The sequence below is a fragment of the Vipera berus genome (genome assembly GCF_964194415.1).
Source record: "Vipera berus genome assembly, chromosome: 3".
In the NCBI taxonomy this organism is placed as follows: Eukaryota; Metazoa; Chordata; class Lepidosauria; order Squamata; family Viperidae; genus Vipera; species Vipera berus.
Window position 1 is genome coordinate 147,922,266 of NC_138204.1, and position 27,817 is coordinate 147,950,082.

The following is a 27,817-nucleotide window of genomic DNA, read 5'->3' on the forward strand; positions in this document are numbered from 1 at the left end:
TGGCTCTTCGGCTTTGAAACGGAGATGAGCACCGGCCCCTAGAGTTGGAAACGACTAGCATGCACGTGCGGGGGAAACTTTACCTTTTTACTTACTCTGAATTCTAGCCAAGGATACCTGTATCATATGCATTTCTGGATGTTAATATTTTCTTAGGAATAATAAAATGACAATATACACCCCTTGCAAACAGGGATACGCTTTCTTCCTTGTATTTATCCTTAAAGGCTTGCTGTTCACTCTAAGGAGGGCTTCTGGGAGTTATCCCAAACCTGTGTGAACATCTAATCTTTGCAAATGGTCAAATCATCTGTTGCAAAAAAAAGGCTTTACCCCATATACTTAGTGTTGTAAATTGTTTTGGGTTTTTTTGGGGAGACTCTTAGTTGTGCTGCTATAATTTATGACTTAAATAAAATGATTGAAAATTATTTTTTTAAACCAATCAAGTGTTGATTCATTGATCCAGCTTCTCTCCTGAACCTGAAATTATGGGCTGAGTCACTAGCCTAAAGTCATCCAGGTGGTTTTCAGGATCAGAATTCACAATTTCCTGGTTTCTAGCTTGGTACCTTAACTACTACAGCAAACTGTCTCTCCAGTTACTGCCAGGATTGGTTTTGTAATACCACTGGAATTACATTCTCTTGGATAGGTAATCACAAGCATTTTCAAAATCAATAATCAACAACTGTCTGGCACATAATTTTTAAGATTCAAAACCCACTGCAAAATGACAAAATGATTGGCAGTCTTATTTTTAGAAGCACATGGAAAATAGTCTATTTGGAATTCTAAATGTGTTTGTAAATCAACTTGATAGATGTCCTCCAAATATGTAAGTTTTTTTTACATAAAATACATAAAATAAAATACAGGGCTCATTAATACAAGTGAAGTTTCATGCCTTGATATCCCTTGGTATAATGTTTGCAGTTTTTTGTTTGTTTGTTTTTTAATCCCCATCTATTGGAGATAAATATTTTCTCACCAAATATTAGCATCTTTAATGAGTTATAATGGCTGCCTTTTTCATATAATTTATAAAAGGGCATGTCCAGAGAATCAGAGCTTTCTATCTCCCATGCCTTTGGACTGCAGTATAAAATGCTCCCTTGACAAATTCTGTTGTTTGGAATAGTTTTGCTGATTTATTTTCAGTACACCCCTGAGTTCTGAAGGAGCTGGCAGATATGATCTCACAATCAACGAAGGAAAACTTTCAGAGATTCTGGAGCAATGAGGGGAACTGCCAGAAGACTGGAAAAGAGCTGATGTGGACCCAATCTTTATAAACGGGGAGGGGCGGGGAGTGGATCCAGAAAACTACAGGCCAGTCAGCTTGACATCAATACCTGGAAAAATCCTAGAAAGGGTAATCAAGTCGATGGTTTGTGAGTAACTAGAAATGAACGAAGTGATCCCTTGACGTCAGCATGGGTTTGTTAAGAACAGGCTACACCAAATATTATGGACTTCTTTGATACAAAGACTATTCTTTGACTCACAAGCTTAATGTGGAGCCTGCCCATTATATTCGCAAGTCATGACAGTCATTAAGCACGGTGACCTGCTCTCTCCGATGTGGCTGTTAAGCAACCATGTGGGTTGTTAAGTCAAGCACAAGCTACCTCAAGTGTCCGGGAGGCATGGGTTAGGGTTAGGCACCCTGTGCTTCACTTCCCACACCCTGGGGACCCTGCAGGTATTGGGCCTGCTTTTCCCCCCTACACACACACTGGGTCACTGCAGGCATTGTGCTGTCCCTCTCTCTCAACGCTAGGAACCACGGAAGGTTAAACTACTTCCGATAACCTGCCAAGATAATGGTAGGAACTGGTCCAGGCAGTCACCAGAAGTCAGGTGTCTCCCAGGAATTTAACCACATCAAAACTGAGACTGAACCTTTGTCTAATAATCCCAGAGTAAAAGAAATGGACTTTTATCCCATATTCATTAGGGGTTGCATCTAAAAGTATAAGCCGTCAGGAAGAAAATGCTTATGCAACCAAATCCCGAATTTTCACCCTCTGTCTTGCTCCATATATTCTTACATCTTGCCTAGGAAGAGCAAGTATCCAACAGAATATGTTTTATATTTCTGGCAAACGGTTTATTCAGAGTGTGTGTGTGGTGGGGGGAAGCCCAAATGAAGCATGCCTCTGAGAATGACTGGTTCAAAGAACTTTGAAATCCTTTACAGTGCGGAACTAAGACCAGGCAAATGCTTCAACAGAATTGTGTGTTTATCTGATCATTTACAAAGGCTTTGCTGGGAATACTGACCTTGAGAGAATTGCATGTGGGGAGGAATTAAGAAACACAGGAGCTGCCACTCCTAGGACCCTCTCCCTGAGATAAACATGGCCCCTTCCTCAAATGATTGGAGCAGCCTGCAAACCCAGGGGTGATAACATTCCGTTACAGAAATGTTACTGGAATTTTACATTTTGTTTTATGAGTCTGTTACGTTTGCAAATAAATAAGTCAAGCTGCCCATCAAAGGATATTCTGGAGCTACTTCATCACTCACAGATCCAGATTTGCTGTATTAAGAGCAGAGAAAAATCTCTTAAAGTATGGTTTTGCCAACAGGCCTGGGGATGCCAGGGACTCTGAAAAATGGATAGATTGTATGTTAGATCTTGACTGCACTCTCCCATATTTTTGTTGATTTTTCTGTTTTAATTGTCTTTAATGTTTAATTAATACTTTGTTTTAATTATTTTGTTTTATTCACATTTGATTATGTAAATCAGATACACAGACAGACAAGGCTGGTGGATTCTCCTTCTATTCTTTCCAAGACCAAAAATCAATTATTTTTCTCTATTGCATTTCAGGCCCAATTAATTCTCCAGCTCCTGTTTCTCTCCTTAGGTTTCTGCAGTATCCTCCATCACTTAATTCTCAGGGAAACTTTTAAAAAGAATGAAGCAATCGTCAATAACAGGAAATCAAGGAAAATAAAGCAAAAGTAAAAAAAAAACCTTGGCAAAAGTAGATCAAAAGGCTTGGAAAAAGTTGGGTTGGTTGGGCAAATAGTTGTGGATTTCTCCCATGCTTGTGCCTCTCTTGGGGGCCTGAAAAAGGCAAGCATGGGAAGGATCCATGTCGGTTACTCAACATACGTTATTTTTTCCTACCCGACATTGCCAGGACAGTGCGGGTTCCAGCCTTGTGGAAACAGCTTTGGAAAGATATGAACTGGTCTTCAGATTGAACTAGAATGCCAATGCCTATCTGGACTAGGCACAGCTGGTATAAGGATGGGGCTGCCACATAAGCTCCCTTCTGGTCTACTGTCTATCACTTATGGTTCTACCCTCTCTAGGTCTTCCACTGGGCTGTGCATTTAAAGAAGCAAACCATCCACAGATTCATTTTGTAATGTAGAACTTAAAATAATGAACTCCCAGAGGAAGGAAACAGAAGAAGAAGAAAAAACATATCCCCTCCTCCCCAGTTGTCTCTTTGCCCTCCCTACTTTTGAGCCTTTCTGGTATGCAGGAATCTGTTTCCTGAGGAACCTCAAGGAATTGAAGGTTTTCATTTCTCCCTTTCTCTTTCCGAATGCCTGTGGTCATCTGGTTCTTTAAAATTGTGCATTTTGGACCAGATTTTTAAACTTGTTTATGCATTAACAAAACCAGATGGTGTACCCACAACTCCTTTTCCTTCTCTCATATCTCTGACAATTGCCAAATGCTACGATAATTTCTTCTGGGCAAAACAACAGATAGTGTTCTTGACTCTGCTGAGGCAAGTAACGTACATGTGTCAGTCCTGCAGCATATAGGAATGCATTAAAAAAGAGAACAAAGTTGGATGTCTATCAGAGTTGTTCCTTCTCCAAAAGTGGTGACTAGGGCTGTTCTTGTGCCAGCTCTGTGTTCTGTTAGCAAGAGAAATGCTGATGGTGCATGTACTGTCTCAGGCATCCAGCTTTGCGGTTCATTAAATCCTTTTTCCTTACCCAAGGAAAAGTGAGTGGAATTCTTCCTTTTTGTTGCCTAATATAGAAGGACAGAAGAGCATTGGAGAAATGTCTTGCAAGATTGGACTTATGGTCTAGCTAATCCACTGTTCCTTCAACATAGCTAAGAATCAGTTTCATGGAATAATGTAGACAAAGGTGTCATTTAAGTGGAGAATTAGAACTATTATTACTTCAGATATGTTATTGGTTAATGTTTTTTTTTTCTTAATGGAATTCCATTGGAATTATCATTGTGGAGTCAGACAAGAAGCGGCACAAATACAGAAGAGAAGAACAAATATATCTCTATTATGTTAAGGCACTAATACTGATCTACTAGCATTCAGTTTATGTATATCATGGAAAATCACTGGTAATGAGAAAGTGCAGCATCTTGAACATACTTTCAACTTTAAAATAGGGTTGTGCAATGTTTCAGATTCAATTTCAAAAACACCAAATCTATTGGTGACTCATTAAAGCTGCCGCATCTTTTATATTTTTGCAATAGCCGTGCAGTCCTGGAAGTAGATGCAACTGTTGCAGTGAATTTGCAGATGGACGCTGCCTTTGCATTCTTGCATGGTCCAAAGCATTTCTTCCCAATCAAAACTAAAGAGATGAACAACAAAACAACTTGAACAAAATATACACAGCATTCATTAATCCAGGAATGCTAGAATATTTCTACCTCCTTTTGGATCGTGCCATGAGAGGGAGAGGGGGTTCAGCATTTTCCAAAACTAAACTGTTCAAACCTATTTAAGAAGTTTTGGATCTAATGTTCTGGATGAATCAGGACCATCTGAATCAGAGTGGAAGATTTACTTCTAGAAATTGCTGAACTCCCACCCCCTTAACATGGAGCAGTATAATCCTGGGGGAAATGGACAGCTTTGAATCATTTAATTTTGCAATTCCTAAATTAAACATATTCACAAAGAACCACAGGCTTAGTTTGCAGGTTAATTTTAAAGCAACAAAATTTTACCAATCGATCCCAAGTGTTAATGCTAAGCAGATCAACTCTGAGAGTTGTTACATCTACAGACCAGCTCAGAAGAGTGAGATTTCCCCCTTTCCTCATGGTGCAGTTTTGCTATAAAATTAGACCACTAAGTTCCTCCTTGGAGTCACCAGTGTTTTCTTCTGACTACTATTGGTTAAGATCAATGCTGTAATTTCTCCCAACCATGAGGCAGAAGCCACACTATAAACTGCACTGCCCATCTTAAAAAATATTTAACTGTGTTTTAAAAATGAAAGCCCCAAATCCCACAGGATTCCCATAAAATTCTCTCCACCAATTAAGGGAGAAAAAAAAGTAGCTTCACCCACTTTGCTTGAACTCCCCAAAGTGCAGCCTAGCCATCAGAAAGTGACCCACCCTTGGGACTGAAGGACTGCTGCAGTAGGGTTGCAATAAAACAGTGATAGCAAAACAAAAGCTAGATCAAGAGACAATATGGTAATAAATCATCACACTTAACAGTTTCAACTTTCCTGCTGATATTGTGGGTAAGGGGCAGGAATGGATTACAAACAGCAAGCTTCTTCTACGAGTTTATAACTGCAGTGAACTTTGAACAAGGTTAGAGTTCCCTTATTCTTTCAATCATTACAGAACACTATCTAAGTATGTGATAACTGTGCAGAGTTGTAGAAGTGGGCAAGTCCAAACAAGGTGGTGCATTTGGCAAGATTAGTTATTTATTTAGACCTCTTTCATGTCTCTCCTAAGAGCCTGAAAAGCACCATGGCAACGTTCGACTGTATTCTCTTGCTGATGGATGGAATTACATTTAGAAGACCAAAAGATTCCCCCTTCTTTTGAAGTCCTCTTACATTCCCCACATCTTGTCTAAAGAGCTGGGGAGGCCTCAAATAAAGTTTGGGAGGGCTCACAGAGAACTGCAGAAGGTAGAAAAAAAAACCACACAGAACCGTTCAATAGATAACGCAGGAGTAACCTACGTCCTTATCACACTTTTGTTTCTCTAATCATGTACAGTAATAATACAGGAGTTTTGATTGACATGGTGAATCACTCAGAAACTACACCACGCCTTGGGAGATAAGCATAGGTCATAAGATGGTTCTTATTATCTCTCTAAGCCCCAAAATCTCTTTATGCCCAATAATTCTATATTATATAATAAGCACTATCATATTATAATATAATAAGCATCATTATATTATAATGCTTAATATATATTGTTTGTTACACCTTTCTAAAGACTTTCAATAGTTATTTGAAGTTGTTTATTCAGAAGGAAATGCTTTATAAACAAACTTTGCTTCCCTGTATTCTTTTAACCTTGTTCAAGGTCAAAAGGAAATGATGATATAACATGACTCAACAAAGGTCATTTCTGCCTATACTTCTAAATGTTTTAAGAATTGGCATCAGATTGAAGAATTTTGGATGAAGGCGCTTTCTTTTATTTCCTGCTATAGGCCAAAAGTCCTGTTAAATGGCAGTTTCTAAAAATAATACACAATGTAATTAAAACAACTTGTTCTTAATGAAAGAATCCAATGTTCTCTCCAGCTTTCAGAATGTGGTTAACATTGAAACATGCAGCAACTTAAGTTGTATTATAAAACCTAGATTAAAAATCCATTCAGTGTTCACTGTACTGGAACAATAGCAATTTGATGACATCTGCATACAAAGAGATCATTTTGTTTTTGCAAAATAAACTAATTCATAAACTGTCCATTCATGGTGATCTTATTATCACCACAGATTGCCCAATGTATCTGTGAATACTCAGTTCTTTTTTTAAAAAATCAACAAGATCTTAAAAGCACATGACAGATTTTCCAATTTTTCTTAGAAAGGCTATGTATAAAGTAATAGCTAGCAAATCATAGAGATAAAAAATTAGAATGGGCAATTCTAATTACAAATCATAGCACTTTGGAGTAAGTAATATGGAATCCTTTACATATACAGAACTTTACCCTACAGACAGTCCTTGACTTATGACTGTAATGGGGCTTGCCCATCATGGTTGTAAGTCCCGATGGTCATAAAGCAGGTCACCCACATGACTGATCTAGTTTTACAACATATTTTGTTGAGGTCATTAAGCTACTGCCGCAGTCACAAAATGAACCAATTGGTTTGCTATGGACTGCTTTTTCTGAAAACCAGAAGTAAATGCCAACTTTCAGCAAAAACATTGTGAAACATAGCAACAGCAATAGCAATTAGACTTATATACCACTTCACAGTGCTTCACAACCCTCTCTAAGTGGTTTACAGAGTCTTCATATTGCCCCCAACAATCTGGGTCCTCGTTTTACCAACCTTAAGTTAGTAACATGGTTGTTAAGTGACTCTTGCTTGCCCATTGACTTGGCTTGTCAGAAGGTGGCAAAAGGTGATCGTGTGACCCCGTGTAACCACCATAAATATGAGTCAGTTGCCAAGCGTCTGAATTTTAATCCTGTGACCTTGGAGATGCTGCAACCATCATAAGTGTGAAAAATGATCTTAAGTCACTTTTTCAGTGCTGTTGTAAGTTCGAATGGTCACTAAATGAAGTGTTGTAGGTCAAGAACTAACCTGTACACATCACCGAGAATACATGTTTTATTTAAATTTAACTAAATAATTTGGTTAAAAAATTGGTTGATTAACTTTATTGGATTGCTGCCCTTTTGCAAGGCTCATGGCAAAACCCATCAGGTGAAGCCAGCATCAGTTCTGACTCACAATTAGCCAGTTTCACAATAAGTAAAAAACACCCTTATGTATCACCTAGCCCCATAAAGAGTTTTATCACCTTAATGGAAGATAATTTCTAGTTATTAAGTTTTGCTTTAGTTTCACAATGTTTCCATGTACAAAAAAAAATATAAACGTGGGTGGAGTGACAGTTTCCTGGAAGAATCAACTCAGCCACAGCCCACAAGAAAGATTTTTTTAGCACCTCCTTCAATAAACCCTAGTGCAAAAGCCCAGGTCTTCCATGTATTTCTTCCGGAGAGAAGGAGGAAAAACGTGTTGGCCATCTGTTAGGGCAATAGTTTAATGCTGTAGGTGGCAACACAGAGTTAATCATCTGAGCAAATGTTTGTGCCACTTGTCTGAGCATATGTAGCTAGTAATTATGTATATCTGTACTTTTATGCAGGGCGCTGCACATGACTGCAAAGAAACTGCTTTTTTGTAAATATGAATAAAATTCTGTGCAGCTCTGCAGTTGCATTATGAAAAGGATGAAGAAACAGAACCACACTGAAATAAAACAGAAACTTCTTTCCAACCAGCCTTGTCATTAAATGTTCTCCAAGAGCTGGCTGTGGCCTGTAGTATGTTTGCCTAGTTAGCAGCTGGATCTTGCTCACAAGTACACTCAGCATTGGCCAGATGTACTGTTAGATTTCAGTTAGTCTTTTGTAACAAACTCTATTTGGATTGTCCTTGAAGCCCTCAGGAAGTGCTGTTAACCAGAGTTTTGACAGAAAAAAAGTGTATTTATTCATTTCATTGAGACAATTATGGCCCCTTTATGTCTATGGAGATTCTCAATCATACAGGTCATGGTTGTCCCAAAAGTGCATTTCAAAAGGCAATTGGACGTTTTTCGTTTTTTTTTTCTCCTTGAAAATGTTTCGCTTCTTACCCAAGAAGCTTCTTCAGGTCCATGCTGGCTTGAGAATTCTGGGAGTTGAAGTCCATAGGTCGTAAAGGGGCCAAATTTGTCTGCTCCTGATTCAGCCTCTCCATTTCCTTCAAGAGCGCAAGGCTTCCTGCTATTTCCCACTATAGCATAAAGTCCTGTGAAGGAAGTTGGCCTGCACAGAAATTATTGGCCCAGTCATCCAGTGAAACTCCAGGGCTGAGAATGAAGTAGAAGCTGGGTCTCTAAGCTGCCAGTTCTACACCTGATCCAGTATTCCATCATCTGCTGAAAACTCTCCTATTGAAACAAGCATGCATTTTGTAGTTGCTTTTATTTGTTCATTTGTTTGTTTAACAGTTTTTTTGAATAAATAACTCAAGGTGGAGAACAAGCAAAACACATCTTCCTCCTCCTATTTCCCCACAAAATAATAATCCTATGAGGTGGGTTGGGCTGACACAGAGTGACGGGCTCAAAGTCCCCTGGCTGGTTTTCATGCCTAAGACAAGACTAGAACTCACAATCTCCTAGTTTTTAGCCAGGTGCCTTAATCAGTAGACAAAACTGGCTCTCTTTGTTGTTGTTAGTTGTGAAGTCGTGTCCGACCCACTGCGACCCCATGGACAACATTCCTCCAGGCCTTCCTGTCCTCTACCATCTTCTGGAGTCCATTTAAGCTCACGCCTACTGCTTCAGTGACTCCATCCAGCCACCTCATTCTCTGTCGTCCCCTTCTTCTCTTGCCCTCAACCTTTCCCAGCATTAGGCTCTTCTCCTTACTGGATTGCTAATAGGGTTTTTTATTTTTGTTACTGTTCTTTACAGTTATTTTTAATATGTTCATATTTATTGTTTCTATTATTTTTATGTTTAGCAAGGTGCACTGAGTGACTTTTTTAAGAGAGAGGAAAAGCAAGGTATAATGTCTTCTAAAATAAGAATAGAAAATGGATTGTCTAAATTTCTAAAATAAGTAAAAATCTAGACTGCATTAAAATCAATGGAGCTTGCATTCAAGTGGATATATATATATATATATATATATACACACACACACATACATACATACATACATACATACACATATATACACATATAAAAGCTGCAAGGGTTTATCATTTGGCTTTCATAATCAGGATAAAAAGTAATTAATGCTCTCTTGCCAAATTTGGTGTGAAAATGAATAAATTCACTCACTCAGTCACAAAAGACTTTGTATACAAATCCTGCTCTGTAACTCAAAACTTTTTATAGTTACATTAGTGAATCACAACTTATTCTTGGTTGAATGAGTCTTCAATTAGTGGTTTTCTGAGAAAGCCTGCAAGCTAAAGAATAATCAGAGACACAGATGATAATGGCTGAAATGAATGACTCTGCTCAATAAATATGTGCAGCAAATAAAAGATGCAAGCATTTCAGATTTTGTTACACTGGAAGCAAGCATAATGCATTTAACTGCAGGAGCCTCTTATACAGTACTTTGATATATGGGCAAACTTGTTCACTAGAATTCAAAAATTAACCCACATGTATTTTGCAGTCATCCAGAGATCACCAACATCCTAGAAATCTGATGCTTCATGTTATAGTATTTTCTTTTCCAAAGCTGTACCCACTCAATCAGCTTCCTGCATCAAGGACTCAGTTACTTGATTTGCTTGACACCGAAATTAGGAAGACATGTAACATTTAGCACGGTACATAATATTGGGACATCATTATAGTCTTCATGGTTATGAACTTATCTACAAAGACACTTTTCTCCTCATAATATGAGGCCATAATAGTCAGGCTGGCTACTAAGGTTGAAGCTCAAGGGCAACAAAGCAACTTGTCAGCTTTAAGTAATGAATTAATGGATGATACTACTGTATGAATGTGTCAGAGAGAGCAGCTTGGACCAGCTATGAAGAAGCACACTATTTTCAAGGCGCTAGTTTAGAAGGATAAAAAGATACTAGTTGGGACACTATTTCAATGAAGAAAGAGATTTCCGCAGAAAGTAAGCTGGGGAGAGAAAAAGGAGCAGTTCATCTTGAATAGGAATACAAGCCTGCATTCAGAGAATTGCACTACGAAGGAACCAAAAGTCTAAGCGAGCCGAAAATTAAAACAGACTACTTAGGACAGTGATGGTGAAACTTTTAGAGACCGAGTGCCCAAACTGCAACCCCAAACCCACTCATGTATTGTTGGGTGCTGGGTGGGCATGGCCCATTGATTGGGTGTGGCCCATTTGGTGGGCGTGGGACTAAAAATTCAATCAATCAATTCCAACTTTGTGAGATCTTTTTTTTCCCCGTGACAAGTTGAAATTGATTGATTGAACCTTTTTTTTTGCACACGACAGCGGAGGCCTAAAGTGAAAAGGTTTTATAAAACCCAGCTGAAGGCCTAGAACTGGGGCGATGGCGCGCGTGCCCACAGAGAGGGCTCTGTGTGCCACCTGTGGCACGCGTGCCATAGGTTCGCCACCACGGACTTAGGAAATTAACATGTTTGAAAATTGGTTGCCAATTGGTTCAACTCTTTGTTATAACTTAATCATTGGCAACTTCTGAAAGCTGAAACTTCACCTATCAGAAGTTAACTATTGGTACACTGAAATGTAAGAGAACAGTCCTGAAGCATCCTCAGAAGATAATATTTTCAACAACAACTTTATTGATTAGCCCTTGGGCCAAGACTGAGTGGCTGTGCGTACAGGCATCTCGAGTGAACCATTCTATTCCATCTTTAATGATGGGGGGGTGAGGTGTTACCCCCCGTCGATAGGGCTCGCAACTTGGGTGTCCTCCTGGATTCGCGGCTCAGCCTTGAAGATCATATAGGAGCCGTGACCAGGGGGGCTTTTGCCCAGGTTCGCCTGGTGCGCCAGTTGCGGCCCTATCTGGACTGAGATGCCTTGCGCACGGTCACTCATGCGCTTGTGACCTCCCGGTTAGACTACTGCAATGCTCTCTACATGGGGCTGCCCTTGAGGACCACTCGGAGGCTTCAACTGGTGCAGAATGCAGCCGCGCGAGTTGTGATGGGGGCCTCCCGATACTCCCATATAACACCTCTGCTCCGTGAGCTGCATTGGCTTCCGGTTGCCCTCCGGGTGAGATTCAAGGTGCTGGTGATGACCTATAAAGCCCTAAATGGCTTGGGTCCGGGATATCTGAGGGAACACCTGCTGCTGGCATCAAGTTCCCTTCGTCCTGTGCGCTCCCACAGGGAGGGCCTTCTCAGGGTGTCGCCGGCAAAGGATTGCCGGCGGGCAACACCCAGGGGGAGGGCCTTCTCTGTGGGCGCGCCTGCCCTCTGGAACCAGTTACCCGTAGAGCTTAGGACTGCCCCTGATTTTCGTTCGTTCCGCCAGGACCTGAAGACCTGGCTCTTTGAGCTTTCCGGCCAGGACTGAGGATTTTTTAATTTTTTTAACTTATTGTAATTGGGTTTTTAATTAGAGATATAGGTGTTTTAGATTTTAATCAAGGAAAATTTAATCTATTTTAATTGCTATTAATTTTTGTATTGTAATGTTGTTTTGATTGCCTTGTGAACCGCTCTGGGTCCTACGGGAGAAGGGCGGTATATAAGTTTAATAAATATAAATATAAATAAATATATATCAAAGTGCAAAGTTCCAGCAACAAACGTCACCAAAACTTGATAAAAGCAATCCAAAATGGAATTTGATAAAATACAATTTAAAATGGAATTAAAATAAAATACAATTTAAGATGAAATAGTAATAAAATACAAATTTAAGATATAGATAAAATATGATAACATTATATTTCGGAGTCGCCCTTGCAATCTACCCCAATCAGTCCCACATATGCAGATCTTAACTGGATCATTTTGTTTAAATACTGTGCTACATTAAATGTTATTTTCAAGTTCTGACCGGACATAAGATAAGTTATTTTGATATGGGGATCCCAATGGGTCATGCATTTGGTATATAGACCAAGATACCTGTCTCTCACCCTCTTATACAGACAACAGTCAAATAGGATGTGAGCCAGGTCCTCTACCTCTGCCGCTCCGCAAATGCAGAGACGCTCATTGTACGGTATAGCATGAAATCTCACATATCTGACCATTGTATCAAGCTGTTCGAATCTCGCTCTCGTAAATATCTCCCTAAGATGTTTTGGGAGTTGTAACTTCAAATAACTGTCCACTTGAAAAGTACATTTGTATCAGAAGATAATATTGAATGGGAGATGAATGTTTTTGTTTTGAGTTTCTCGAAGGAAAGAGAAGATACACATTTATTCATTAATTCATCTATGAGATTTACTATAGGCACCAGGCTAGAAACTGGGAAGTCTGCGAGCTCTAATCTCAACCTAGACATGAAAACTGGCTTATACATTTGCTGTTAATATGGCCCAACAGACTAAACACAATGCTTTTATCATCATGAATTCAACTTTTGAAACCATTGTTTTATATGATAACCTCATTTTTGAAGAATATTTTCCAGTACTGAATAAAAGCGATTAACTTCTATTTGAAAATACCGTAAAAATAAAAATTAAGTGACAGCAGAGAATATAGAGCACCCTGCTCACTAGAACCACAACTATTTTGGCATATTTAAAATGAGGAAAAAAAACTGTATGTTGATGTTTAGACCTCCTTCTCTAAAGTAAACTTCACTCTGAGAATTATGTAGCAAGAAATTGGGGCATTATGTGACTAAGGTTGAAACGAGGGCATGTGGGGGGGGGGAAGTATTCTCCAAATGGAAAAAATGGTTCAGGATCTAACTTCAAATAGTGCAGATGTTTTTCTCCCTTTGATGTTAAAATATCTTGTGCAGAAAGAACAAAGTTTAGCTGCTTTCACCATAACCGCAGCCTCTGGCTTTTAAGGAGCATGTGAACAACAGCAATAAACAACAATGGTCCAGAGAAAATGTTTATTTTCAATCTTTTTCCCTCCTCTCTTTCTTCTTAATTGAGGTCGTGATTGCAGCTTAATTGGAAGGAAAGACATGGGAACATGGAACAGTATAATGATGAGACTGATTACTCAGTGAGCCTTTGCCAATCTCAGATGGGATGGAGAAAAAAGAGATGTTCTTTTCTTTTGATAAGGGTATTTTTAAAAACACATTCAGAGTCTCATGGAAAGCACAGTTTTGCTCAGAGATGTTTATATGATCCCATGGATGCCTTTGATTGGGGTTATCTATTTAGTCTGTGATACGATACTTTAAACACTTGGTAGCATACCAATTTTGGAAATACATTTTTAATAACAAATAGCAGGCTCTGGCTTTGCTACGATACACAATCCCTCTGGGCTGCTTTTGACTGGGATTTAATTATGAGCTAGAGCTCAGCCACAGTATTTGTTGTCAGTGCCAAGATTCAGACCCGGAATAAACAACATTGTAATAAATGGTGCCATGGACACACATTCAAGAATGCGTTTAGCTTCTCTACTAATATTCCAAGTGAAGTACCCTTTCATTTGAGATAAAATGTCAGGGATGTGGGATAGATCTAATTAGGTTTTTCCGTCTGGTTCATCATTGTCAGACTTATTCTTAATAATTTTAATAAAATTATCCAAATATAAAAATACAAATGAAAATGAAAATGAAAATAGTGGGGAAATGGGAAGGGAAAAAGGGTGGGGGGAAGAGAAGTGTAGGGTAAAGAATAAAATGATTTCCCCATCATTAATCTTATTCTTGATGACACAAAACCTTTTAAGGATATTACATGTTACTTACTAATCATCATTCTCTATATCTAATTTCTAGCAACAATGGTATATTAAGGGATATTGAAACAGTGTCAGGAATCAAAAAAGCTCTCTCTATATATCATATAGTGGTTATCCATTAATTAAAGCCAAACCAAATCACATAAAATAGTTATATTTCTGTATGGGTTCAACCCATTACATTTTCTTCCCACTGGAGTGGTCCCTATCTTTCTACTTGCGTTTTTACGTGCTTTCGAACTGCTAGGTTGGCAGAAGCTGGGACGAGTAACAGGCGCTCCACCCTAGACAAGTTCAAATCACCAGGACCAGATGGACTACCCCAAGGTTCTGAAGGAACTGGCAGATATGATCTCAGAACCACTGAACTATATCTCTCAAAGATCCTGGAGCAGTGGGGAACTACTAGAGGACTGGAAAAGAGTTGATGTAGTTCCCATCTTCAAAAAAGGAAAAAAAATGGATCCAGGAAACTACAGACCTGTCAGCCTGAGCTCAATATTTGGGAAGTTTTGGGAAAAGATAATCAAACAACACATTCAAGAATGCGTTTAGCTTCTCTACTAATATTCCAAGTGAAGTACCCTTTCATTTGAGATAAAATGTCAGGGATGTGGGATAGATCTAATTAGGTTTTTCCGTCTGGTTCATCATTGTCAGACTTATTCTTAATAATTTTAATAAAATTATCCAAATATAAAAATACAAATGAAAATGAAAATGAAAATAGTGGGGAAATGGGAAGGGAAAAAGGGTGGGGGGAAGAGAAGTGTAGGGTAAAGAATAAAATGATTTCCCCATCATTAATCTTATTCTTGATGACACAAAACCTTTTAAGGATATTACATGTTACTTACTAATCATCATTCTCTATATCTAATTTCTAGCAACAATGGTATATTAAGGGATATTGAAACAGTGTCAGGAATCAAAAAAGCTCTCTCTATATATCATATAGTGGTTATCCATTAATTAAAGCCAAACCAAATCACATAAAATAGTTATATTTCTGTATGGGTTCAACCCATTACATTTTCTTCCCACTGGAGTGGTCCCTATCTTTCTACTTGCGTTTTTACGTGCTTTCGAACTGCTAGGTTGGCAGAAGCTGGGACGAGTAACAGGCGCTCCACCCTAGACAAGTTCAAATCACCAGGACCAGATGGACTACCCCAAGGTTCTGAAGGAACTGGCAGATATGATCTCAGAACCACTGAACTATATCTCTCAAAGATCCTGGAGCAGTGGGGAACTACTAGAGGACTGGAAAAGAGTTGATGTAGTTCCCATCTTCAAAAAAGGAAAAAAAATGGATCCAGGAAACTACAGACCTGTCAGCCTGAGCTCAATATTTGGGAAGTTTTGGGAAAAGATAATCAAACAACGAATCAGTGAACACCTAGAGTCATAACCAAAAGCCAACATGGGTTTTGTCAAAAACAGATCATGCCAGACAAATCTTATTGCATTCTTTGACCAAGTGACAAAATTAGTGGACCAGAGGAATGCTGTGGATATAATTTACTTGGACTTCAGTAAGGCATTTGATAAAGTAGACCACAACCTATTACTTGATAAGATAGAAAAATGTGGGTTAGATAGCATCACCACCAGATGGATTCGTAGCAGGCTGACTGGCAGTACTCAGCATGTGGTCCTCAATGGAACTGCATCTACAAGGAGGGAAGTGCATAGTGGGGTGCCCCAGGGCTCTGTTCTGGGCCCAGTGCTCTTCAAAATCTTCATCAATTATTTGATGAGGGGATAGATGGGGAACTCATCAAATTTGCAGACAACACCAAGCTGGCAGGAATAGCCAACACTCCAGAAGACAGGCTTAAGATACAGGAGGATCTGGACAGACTTGAAGACTGGGCGCTATCTAACAAAATGAAATTCAGTGGTGAAAAAAGTAGGTTCCTACATTTAGGGAAGAAAAACCAAATGCACAGGTACAGTATAGGTTGTGCCTTGCTCAATAGTAGCAACTGTGAGACTCAGCCTTCCATCCTTCCGAGGTAGGTAAAATGAGGACCCAGATTGTTGGGGGCAATAAGCTGACTTTGTAATAATGCCGCTGGGGGGGGGGCGAAAGCCCTAATAAGCAGGCATATACATAGAATGAAGGCTACTGCTAAGCTTGTAAGCCGCCCTGAGTCTTCGGAGAAGGGCGGGATATAAATGGAATTAAAATAAAAATAAATAAATCTTGGAGTCCTAGTGGACAATCACGTAAATATGAGCCAGCAGTGTGCTGCAGCTGCCAAAAAAGCCAACACAGTGCTAGGCTGCATTAATAGAGGGAAAGAATCAAGATCACGTGAAGTGTTAATACCACTTTATAACACCTTGCTAAGGCCACACTTGGAATACTGCATCCAGTTTTGGTCACCATGATGTAAAAAAAAATGTTGAGACTCTAGAAAGAGTACACAGAAAAGCAACAAAGATGATTAGGGGACTGGAGGCTAAAATATATAAAGAACGGTTGCTGAAATTGGGTATGTCTAGTTTAATGAAGAGAAGAACGAGGGGGGACATGATAGCAGAGTTCCAGTATCTCAGGGGCTGCCACAAAGAAGAGGGAGTCAAGCTAGTCTCCAAAGGACCTGAAGGCAGGATAAGAAGCAGTGGGTGGAAACTAATCAAAGAGAGAAGCAACCTAGAACTAAGGAGAAATTTCCTGGCAGTTAGAACAATTAATCAATGGAACAACCTGCCTCCAGAAGCTGTGAATGCTCCAACACTGGAAGTTTTTAAGAAGAGACTGGACAGCCATTTGTCCAAAATGGTATAGGGTTTCCTGCCTGAGTAGGGGGTTGGACTAGAAGATCTCCAAGGTCCCTTCCAACTTTATTATTATTATTATTATTATTATTATTATTATTATTATTATTATTATTATTATTATTATTTTCTCACTCTTATTAATTACCTTCAGAATCCAGATGTACACATTCATTCAATCTATTTATTTACTCCCTCAATCTTCATGAACCCTGCACCTGGAATTTGTTAGCAGCAGTCTGAGGCTAAGGTATTTAGCAATTCCACCTCCCCAACAAAAGAAGGGTCATCATGCGCTATTAGTGACAACTGGTACCACATTGCTAGTCCCACCCCCCCAGCCCTAGGCTTTCCTAATAGGTTTATATACACTCTGGGAAACATAGTTTATCTGAGAATTCCTATTGATTCTCCTAATCATTCATACTCACACAAATGCCTAAATAATCTACCTGGGAAACTCCCCTCACTCATAGTACTCTCACTTCAAGGGCAGGCCTCCCATTCTTTCCTACCTCCCATTAGAGAGCTGACTCTAAGCGTCCCACTAGTTCAAGGGTAGGCAACCTTGGCTCTTTTATGACTCGTGGACTTCAACTCCCAGAATTCCTGAGCCAGGAATTCTGGGAGTTGAAGTCCACGAGTCATAAAAGAGCCAAGGTTGCCTACCCCTGCACTAGTTCATCATAATTGCTACATTCTTTGAGTAAGAACTAAGGGACTACACCATTCTGTATTATATTATGAAAATCATGCCTTGTTTATTCCAACTCTGGTCAAACTGGCTTCAATTGCCATTCTAAGGGATAATGATAATATATCAAGAGCAGGGCAGAGTAAAAAGCAGACTGTGACACAAATCTTCTGCAGATTGACTTCAAACCACCTCTGATTTATTCTGTATTTTGTTGATCTTGCAGTTTCACAACCATTCAACCAATATAAAAACAATAGAACTGAAGGATATACACATACAGGAGAAAAACTTTAACAGTATTCTAAAAATAAATATAAATGTGCAGAGAAAAATTGATAAACTGCACACATTTTCATTGCTGCCCTACAGAAGCAAGGTTATGGATCTGGCAGATCTATAGAGAGAGAATTTCCCAAAATTAGTGCCCTTCTAATATACAAGTTCAGTTCCCAACATCCAAAGAATATTTAGAAAGATTTTGTAAGAATCCAAAAAGTAGTTGAGAAGGCCAAAAGAGTCTAAGATTATACTGTTTATAAAGATTGTCTACTTAATTTTAGGCTGAAGTCAAATAAATCTTTAGGCTTATGATATTAGATTGGCAAGGATTTATAACCCATAATTGTTGATTATTCAATTATTGATAGAAATTCAGTTTACCAATCCAGGAAAGTCTATTGTGGTTTCAACTCTCTTCATATTTTACTTGTGTGATCAAGACAGGTGCTTTGAAACTGTTCTATCATTATTTAAGTCAGAAAGTGTCCAAATACACACATTTGAAAGTTCAGCATCTTGTTCAATGGTATGAGGTTTCCTCGAGTGGGAGTGTTCATTTATCTTCTAAGCCCTGATCATTATAGCAAGATAGCATTACCCATGATGGATATATCAAATGGGCAAGATGTCAGATGGACAATTTCAAGCCTCCTGTCCACAGCCCAGAATGCCTTGATCCACTTGACTGATCTAGGGCATTTCCATACCCTTCCCACAGCTGTTCCTGATAATAGTAAAGCCAGACAGTTCCCATCCCAACATTGCCACAATTTCCCATTTGCCTAAAGTTTCCTAAAAGCTACAGGCAAGAAAAAGGAATTCTCAGATTGGAAAACTAATAATGTAAGTTACTTTAAGATCACCACAAAGCTAAAGAATGAACAATAGCAATTAAATCTAAACATTTATCACTGCTGGTGGGAAAACCTGGATAGCCATCAAAGAACTCAAGATTGTTCAAGAATTATGGACTTTTAGACATTCAGAATTATGGACTTTTAGGCAGAAGTAGCAAGCATGTTGTAAATGTAGCTGCAACTCAAGCCTTTTTTAAAAAAAAATATTTTTGTGACAAACAATCCTGGTTGAGAATCTCATTTTCGAAAAGGGATTCAAAGACTTATTCAAGTCATCCATCAATGATTTCAGCCAATTTGAAAGCATTTGTTTTCAGAGCTTATTTCAGCACCGTTAAGAGAAGTTGATCCAGCAATGGCCTTCACATTCCTGAGTTATGGCCTCACTCTAATCACCTGCCTGGAGATGTCTCTCTGACCTGCCTTGCCATGCCCGCCAGCAATAACTGCTGTGTGAGCATGGTTTTATAATGCACAGTGCTTATCTAATGGAAACTGTTAAGCAGCAAACACCGTGTTCCACAGAGGGAATTAGCCACTTGTAAGTAGTTCAGTGCCCACTCCACAGGCAGCTTTTCAAAGATCTCTTTGAACAATTGGTCCCTGCAGATATCTGCTATTTTGATAGAGGCACATGGACGAAGTGGCACCAAGTTCCTGCCAAACTCATTTCCTGATATGCTAGCTTTGTGACATATTTTTCATGCTGAGAATCATTTGCAGATGCTTATTCCAGCTCTGCAACCCTATTTTCCCATGTTATGGTCACCTCAGGGTGGTGCACACAAATACTAGATTAAATATAATTATGTACGCATGGACTCATCCTTTCGTCCTTGATGTGTATGCATACTTACATACTCTCTTTTTCTGTTCTGTTGTCTTACACACAGTTGATGTGCTACATCCAGGACAGTCCTGGAAGTCTATTTTTTACCTAGATGCTGAATAAATAATATGTGCCCCTTTCTCCTTTATATAAAGCACATCTCTACCTCTTAAAAGAAACTTGCAAATGTAGAGATCTGTTGCATTTATTAATTAGTTTATAATCTTGCCTTCTCATTGGACAAGGATGATGACAAACTGTGGTTTACATGGGAAGATCTTGCTAGAAAACAGGAGTCAGGCATTTGCAAGGCAGGCTGAAGGCTTCCAGATATTTTGATCCTCTGCTATTAATAAGGCTCTCTGAGATTGTGTGAGATGGAATATTTTTAACTCCACAGCTTTGCCAAGACACACAGAATACTTGCAAGTATTGCCTGTATTAAGCACAGCAGCTCGTTTAATCTGCTAAGGACAGGTGTTGTCAATTGAATTAACCGTATTCATAATTTTAGGTGTCAAGTATTTATTTTATTTGTTTTTTATTAAATTTATATGCTACCCATCTCCCCGATGAAGGGACACGGTGGCTCAGTAGGTTAGGACGCTGAGCTTGTCAATCAGAAGGTCGGCAGTTTGGTGGGTTGAATCCCGAGTGCCGCGTAGCAGAGTGAGCGCCTGCTACTCGTCCCAGCTTCTGCCAACCTAGCAGTTCGAAAGCACGTAAAAATGCAAGTAGAAAAATAGGGACCACTACGGTGGGAAGGTAACAGTGTTCCGTGCACCTTTGGCGTCTAGTCATGCCAGCCACATGACCACGGAGACATCCTCGGATGAGCGCTGGCTCTTCGGGTTTGAAACGGAGATGAGCACCGGCCCCTAGAGTTGGAAACGACTAGCACGCACGTGCGGGGGAACCTTTACCTTTACATCTCCCCGATAAAGCGAATCTGGCTGGCATGGAACCAGGAGCTCATCAATATACAGATTCTTCTGCAAGTAGAAAATATATGATGGGAATCCATGTCATATTACTTAGGGTTACAGCTTTAGGTTGTGCAATTTGGCTTTGATTTTAACTTTGAGTGTAGGTAGGATTCAATTTACAACCATTCATTTAGTGCAGACATGTCAAACTCGCGATGTCATGTGATGTATCGGGACTTTTTCCCCATTGCCGGCAATGGGGTGGGTGTGGTTTTGGTGTGACTCATCCGGCCAGTGGGCCAGCAGTTTGACATGCCTGATTTAGTGACTATTCAAAGTTACAACAGCACTGAAAAAGTGACTTATGTCCGTTTTTCATACTTCTGGCCATTGCAGCATCCTCCATGGTCAAGTGATCAAAATGTGGACACTTGGCAACTGTATGAGGGTTCTATTTCCCAGGGTCATGTGATCACTTTTTGTGACCTTCTGACAAGCAAAGTCAATGGGGAAGCCAAATTCACTTTATAACCGTGTTATCAACTTAACAACTGTGGCAAGAAAGGTCATAAAATGGAGCAAAACTCACTTAACAACTGTCTCACTTAGCAACAGAAATTTTGGGCTTAGTTCTGGACATAAGTCAAGAACTACCTGCATTCATTTTAACTTTGCTTTGGGTTCCACCTGTCCACTAGACGGTCACTCCTCAAATATACGTTTTGCCAAGGTTTAAGCCCCAAAAAGTTTCCAATACAGTGGTGTCAGCCTTTCCACTTCAGAAGAGGAGGAGGAGGAGGAAGAAGAAGAGGAAGAAGAAGAAGAGGAGGAGGAGGACAAATAAGAGGTAGCAGTGGCAAAGAAATTGTTTTGAATCAAGGTATTTTATGTAGGGATTTAGTTAAGCAGATCAAATCAGTTTAGACATAATTTACACTACAGTTTCAAAATCCATAGAACCCAGTTGGCCACCTGTCATCTGTTATCCCCCAATCCTACTTTGCAATCTCCAAACCACCCCACACCACAAGCTGCCCAAATTTGGTAACAACATTTTCAGTGGCATAATTTGTTAAAGACTTTTTGTTAAGCCAAGGGTTAGAACAGATGGGTTATGCCTCAGTGGGGTTTTTTTACACTCCCATTTCATCTCCTTACCCATCCTCGAATCTCTGCCCTCTCCCCCAAATGGACACAAAGATTTTCCCCGTGATTAAATCAAGTATCTGTGGATGGCTTGCCCAGTAAACAAATGAACTAGAAAGTCATTTGCTGCCTGTAGAAAAAGATGCCTATTGCAATGGGGGGGAAGGAGGGAGGAATCAGCAGTCAAAATATCAGATAAGGTTTTCCAAAAAACAAACAACAACAAAAAGGTTGAACAGAAAATGGAATTCTTAAAAGCTATTAATGGTTTTGAGTTTCTCTAAATTAAGTGGGGGTGTGATTTAGGGTGAGGATTTTCTGCCATAGCTGAAAAGGCAGCCAGAACCTCTGCTCCTATCAACTGCAGTGTTAAGATTAAACCTTGGCACTGCCAGACATGGACTTCCTAGCTGTTGTATGTCATTGCAACACATTCATAATGGCTAAATAATAAGACCCAAGTATTCCCGATAATATTCTGATAATCCTGCCTTCCAGCCTCATTATCAGAGGAAATGCAAACAGTTTTTCCTCCAGCTTTTAAGAGGCAATTACCTCGACTCATGTGAAGGACATGTTCACGCTGTAGAGGAGTGCCAGGTGACACTTTCTTTGCTCTAAATGTTACCCTTTTAATTATCCAGACTTCCTGTTTTTTCTGGCATAGTAATAATGCCACTCTTGCATCATTTTTTCCACATATCCTGCAGCATAAATTCCTTAAACAAATCTGTACTTTTATCTGAAGCTGGCATTTGCATAAATTTCGGTACAAATAAATAAAAGTGTGACCGACAAAATGCGTAGGTGACATGCTCTAGGAGGCTGCAGACAACGTGAGCCACACTTAGTATCATCTGTGGGGATTTATGTTAACAAAAATCTAAATCTTAATCCTTTCCAAAGGAGCCCCTAAACGTTTCAGGTCTTCGTAACAGCATATAGGCCAGTTGACTTACAATTTGAGTTGAATTAGTTAAACAAAGTGAAGGGTTGTTTACAATTCTTTGCAGTCTATCCAGGGTGACTGAGTTCCCCCTACTCTATAGTACGAAAGAGAACACAAGTCCCTTGGGTGTGTGGTCAGGCATCATTTGTGCTAGTATGGGACTAGTGTCCAAACTGTCCAGATGTTGACCCAAACTACTGTTTCCCCTTCTGATTTGAATGCATACATTTAGAAGATAGAATTCATAGGAATTATCTAATTCTACTATTCCCTGTAGAGGGACGCGGTGGCTCAGTGGGTTAGGACGCTGAGCTTGTCAATCAGAAGGTCGGCAGTTTGGCGGGTCGAATCCCGAGTGCCGCGTAACAGAGTGAGCGCCTGTTACTTGTCCCAGCTTCTGCCAACCTAGCAGTTCGAAAGCACGTAAAAATGCAAGTAGAAAAATAGGGACCACTATGGTGGGAAGGTAACAAGTGTTCTGTGCGCCTTTGATGTCTAGTCATGCCGGCCACATGACCACGAAGACATCCTCGGACAAGCGCTGGCTCTTCGGCTTTGAAACAGAGATGAGCACCGGCCCCTAGAGTTGGAAACGACTAGCACGCATGTGCGGGGGAACCTTTACCTTTACCTTACTATTCCCTGTAATGCTTTGACCATGATGGCTATTCATCCCTCTTGTTATTAGCATACTTCACTTCTGATACATTAAATGCATACATAAAATATCACTACTGTGGAAAAATCCATCAAATCCAGACACTTTTTCAATCCCACAATAATGTATTTCATCCAAATGCTTTGGAAAGAGATGCTTGAAATATCAGTTGCACCAACCTTATTGCCTGCATCAACTCCAGCAAAACTTCTCTGCCCGGATGGAGGCACTTGGTAAATATCGTGGGCAGTAGGTACCTGGTAGATTCCATGATTCAGATGAGAAGGTGGAACTTGATAGATGGGATCCCGAGAAGAGGTATGTGCATTTGGCACTTGGTAGATTTTTTGCTGAATAGGGGATTGAGTTGCTGGTCCCGAATTTGGCAAGTCTTGGTGAGATGGACTCTCTTGTACAGGGCCTACCAGAAGCTTCACACGGTTTCCGGGAACAATGCCTTGCCGTCCATGTAAAGAGCAGAGCCACCATCCTTCCAATCCTTCCGTGTTTTGTTCTATCACGGTCAAAATATCACCTTTCCGGAAGGCCAATTCTTCTGCACATTCTGGGACATTATCATAAAGGGCTCTTGCCATAAGATTCTGCAGAGAAAACAGACAAGGGAAGGAGAGTTTAAGTATAATACTGCTAATTAGTTGCATAATCAAATTTATGATAATAAACATTTTAAATAAACAAAACAACCTGAATACATCTGCCTTTACTTAAAAACATAATTACCTTTATTTTGGTAGTTGTGTGGAAGAGTCTCTAAGTTACATCTTAAGATTACTCTCATGTTATACACTTCAAATGTTTAATTTCTGATCCAGAATTCATAATTTTAGACTGAAGCATTTACTACCCTGGGTGAGTTTGAATTCCTAAACTTCAAGAGGGCATGCAGTTTGAAAATTGATAGAAGACAATATTTGTAGCTCAGGATTGAACTGTGGGGTCCTTGGTGCTAAGCTAGTTTTGGTGATGATCCATCCTAGTTTGGTAATGAAATGTTTGCAAGAAAATAACCAAGCTCAGAAAGCACCAAGGACCCCACAAGTTGGAAAGCTTTTGGTAGGCCTTTTCTTGGTACAGATTTTTTTTTAAGCCACTACATTTGTCTTTTCAATATTCATGCAGGAGGATTTTCATTCTTTCCAATCATTTTCCCTCTCTTACCAATGTCCTTTACTTCCACCCCAAACCCATTTGAAAAGCAACCAGCTCAATAACCGCACAAACACAATTCAGAAATAGCAATCAGAACAAAAATGATTCTGGATGCTAAAACACTAAACCAGAAACCTCCTGGGAATGTGGGAGAGGAACTAAAAACCTGATTTCTTGACATCATAGATAAAAATAGCTGCTGTTGTTACTGTTGTTATTATTTTAAACATATTAGCTACTCAACTTCAGTGAATTCTTCATGAGGCTTCAGATTCTCTTCCAATCATTCTGAGCCACTGAATCAGAAATGTTAATATAAATGGACTGTTTAGATTGCTGTCCAATCATTCCTTGTAAGTGAATGCATTATGTAGTATGTTTTTTCCTGTCAATTCAGCACAGCATTCTTAATATCTAAAAGACTACTTTGCAGTGTTTTAGTATTCATATTCCATCAAAGGTAGCTCCCTTCTAATTTCCAAGATACCGAATAGGAAAATATCGATACACTGAGGGCTCCCAAGTGCCTTTAAGTTTAGCTTCCTGTTCTTGAATCCAGTTCTCTCCTAAATCAGCTTCAGTTGAAGAGGAAATAATCAAGCTAAAGAAAGACAGGCATCTCTAGCGTGGTCCCGATCTTTCTTGCTTTACTTGAGAGTATGAAAGCAGCAACACTACGGTAGGTTTCCATACCAAGGAAATGTGAGCATCCAACCTCACAGGCTTTGGTAGACATCACCCTGCAAAACACCTCAGCTATCCTCATCCTAATAGGTGGTAATGTTAGCTCACACCTGTTTTTTAAAAAGCCTGCTATCTCCATTCATAGACAAAATATGCCTTGCCCTCATCACCTCTCTTTTTGTCATATGTGGCTGTCTGGCACCTTCTGTACTGAGCTTGTCAGCCAAGCAGGCTTTCGGACGAAAGCAGACGAACTATAGAGAGTCTTATTCTTAGAAACTTTCACAAGAGGCTTGTCGTAAAATGCTTCATTTCTTGGCCCGGTAGATGTAGCAAAGCACAGCTATTCATTTGGTGGCTTCAAAGAGTTGTAAACTCTGAAAAATCATGAGGAACGTATACCTGGTTCTGCTAAAGTACACAACTTTGCCTGCAAAGACATCCAGTGCATCTCATTTCACCTATTTATAAGTTTTGCTCAAATTGCTGCTGCAACTGCAAATAAATAATTGCCTGAATTCACTAAACCATAGCTTGTTCAAGCAGTTTAATCTATAAATATAATAGGATGTGAGAATAACCTTGAGGAACAGAAGGAAGAGCCTCTATTATGAATAGGATTCTCATTCATAATGGTTTTTCCAAGTCTGGTCTACTTCAAAGGGCAGACAATAAATCACTGGATAGATTTGTACAACACAGTAAGCTGTAAACCATGATTTATTAAGCACAATAGTCAGGTTCATGCAAGACATCAAGGTAAAGCCATACAAGTCAATTTATGGCTTATCGCAATCACTAAATCCAGCTACTTCTCAAAGGGTTATACTTCAAAATCACAACTATCACAAAACTATGAGAGATAGTGTGGTCCAGTGGTTAAGGTGCCAGGCTAGAAAGTGGGAGAACCATGAGTTCAAGTCCCGCTTTAGCCATGAATGTCAGCTGGGTAACTTTGGGCCAGTCATTCTCTCTCAGCCCAACCCACCTCACAGGGTGGTTGTTGTGGGGAAAATAGGAGAAGGAAAATGTGTTGGATAGTTTGCTGTCTTTTAAAAGTAATAAATGCAGGATATAAACTATAACACCCAGTTTGGAAAACCCCAGTTTCTCATACAAACCAATTTAACAATACGTTTACTTTCTTTCTCACATAGTAAAAAAAAGACAGAGCAAGTGTTCTTTTTCTAATTATTAAACCATTTGATTAAAAAAATTGCATACAAAAATGATTCATATTCTGTTGCTCACACCTTCCCAAAAGTATTTTTCATGCAAGTGGCCCTGAGGCAACTCCAGCCACTGCATTTGCCGCTTTCTTCTCTTTTGGTGTTCTCCAGATGTGTTGGGATTGTAATTCTAGAGTGCCCAGCCGTTTGCCCTGTAGGATAGAAATTCTGGGGAATGATTTTTCAATACATCTGAAGGGACCAAGACAGGGAAAGCTGAACTCTGCATTGGCCCATAGTACTCCATCTATTTTAGTTGAAATAACACACACAGCTATGAAGAATTTTTTTAAAAAAAAATTGTTCAAGATAATATAAATTTATCATGCTGCAAATTGATCAAGAATGACGGTGGATCAATTCTACATTCAGCTTTTTTAGCCTATTGCCTTTTTTGTTGTCTTAAATTAAGAACAAGATCATTATAAAAAATTAGGCTAGTTTAATGAACAAGAATTAGTCTGAACATTTTGCATAAATGGCAGATTGCATTTAATAGCTCTGTCAGCAAATTAAAGGAGCTTTGGCTGACTAATCACCTGCCTTTTGACAAATTATGAGCTAGATTTAAATACATTTACATATTCCCAAGATAATCAACTCAGATGTTAAAGGAAGGACATTTTTAGTGTCATTCAATGTCAACCAAGATATAAGCCCCAGGAGTTCAGTGATATTTTTCTAAGTAAATGGAATATATTCTTGGCCTATTTCAGGGGTGTCAAACTCAATTTCATTGAGGGCCGCATCAGCATTGCGGTTGCCCTTAGGGGGCTGGGTGGGTATGGCCTGGGTGGGTGTGGCCTACTGGGTGGGCGTGGCTAGAGTGCGTATGGCCTACTGGGTGGGCGTGGCCAGCTCTACATCGTTCGCATCAAGGGTGCCTATGGGGGCCTGGGCAGGAGTGGGACAGATCTGAGGGTCTCTGGCAGGAGGAGGGTCTCTGGGCCAGGGCCAAGGCAGCGGGGGCCGTTCCCTCACTGTTTCCAGGATGGCTTCGCGGGCCACATGAAACCACTTCGCGGGCTGGATCCAGCCCCCGGGCCTTGTGTTTGACATGTCTGGCCTATTTGGAATCTCATGCCAGCTAAACACGTATTCTCCTCTTCAAAGTGACCTCAGTTCCTTTATTTTAAGCAGACAGAAGCAGGTTTGAGCCATGCCTGTTTCTGCTGTGAGGGTGCCTATGTGCTCCTAAGAGTGAGGGTTGGTTGGTGTAGTGGTTGAAGCACTAGCATAGAAAGCCCTGGGCTA

General features: G+C 39.8%; 1 protein-coding gene across 1 annotated transcript in view; it reads right to left on the reverse strand.

Annotated features, from left to right (window-relative positions):
- NEDD9 (neural precursor cell expressed, developmentally down-regulated 9) overlaps window positions 1-27,817 on the reverse strand; it is a 66,353-nt gene that overhangs the window by 13,642 nt on the left and 24,894 nt on the right. The window contains exon 2 of the mRNA XM_081326155.1: window positions 23,660-24,082. Within this exon, the coding sequence (XP_081182281.1) occupies window positions 23,660-24,082 (423 nt within the window). The remainder of the gene's footprint in view (window positions 1-23,659; window positions 24,083-27,817) is intronic.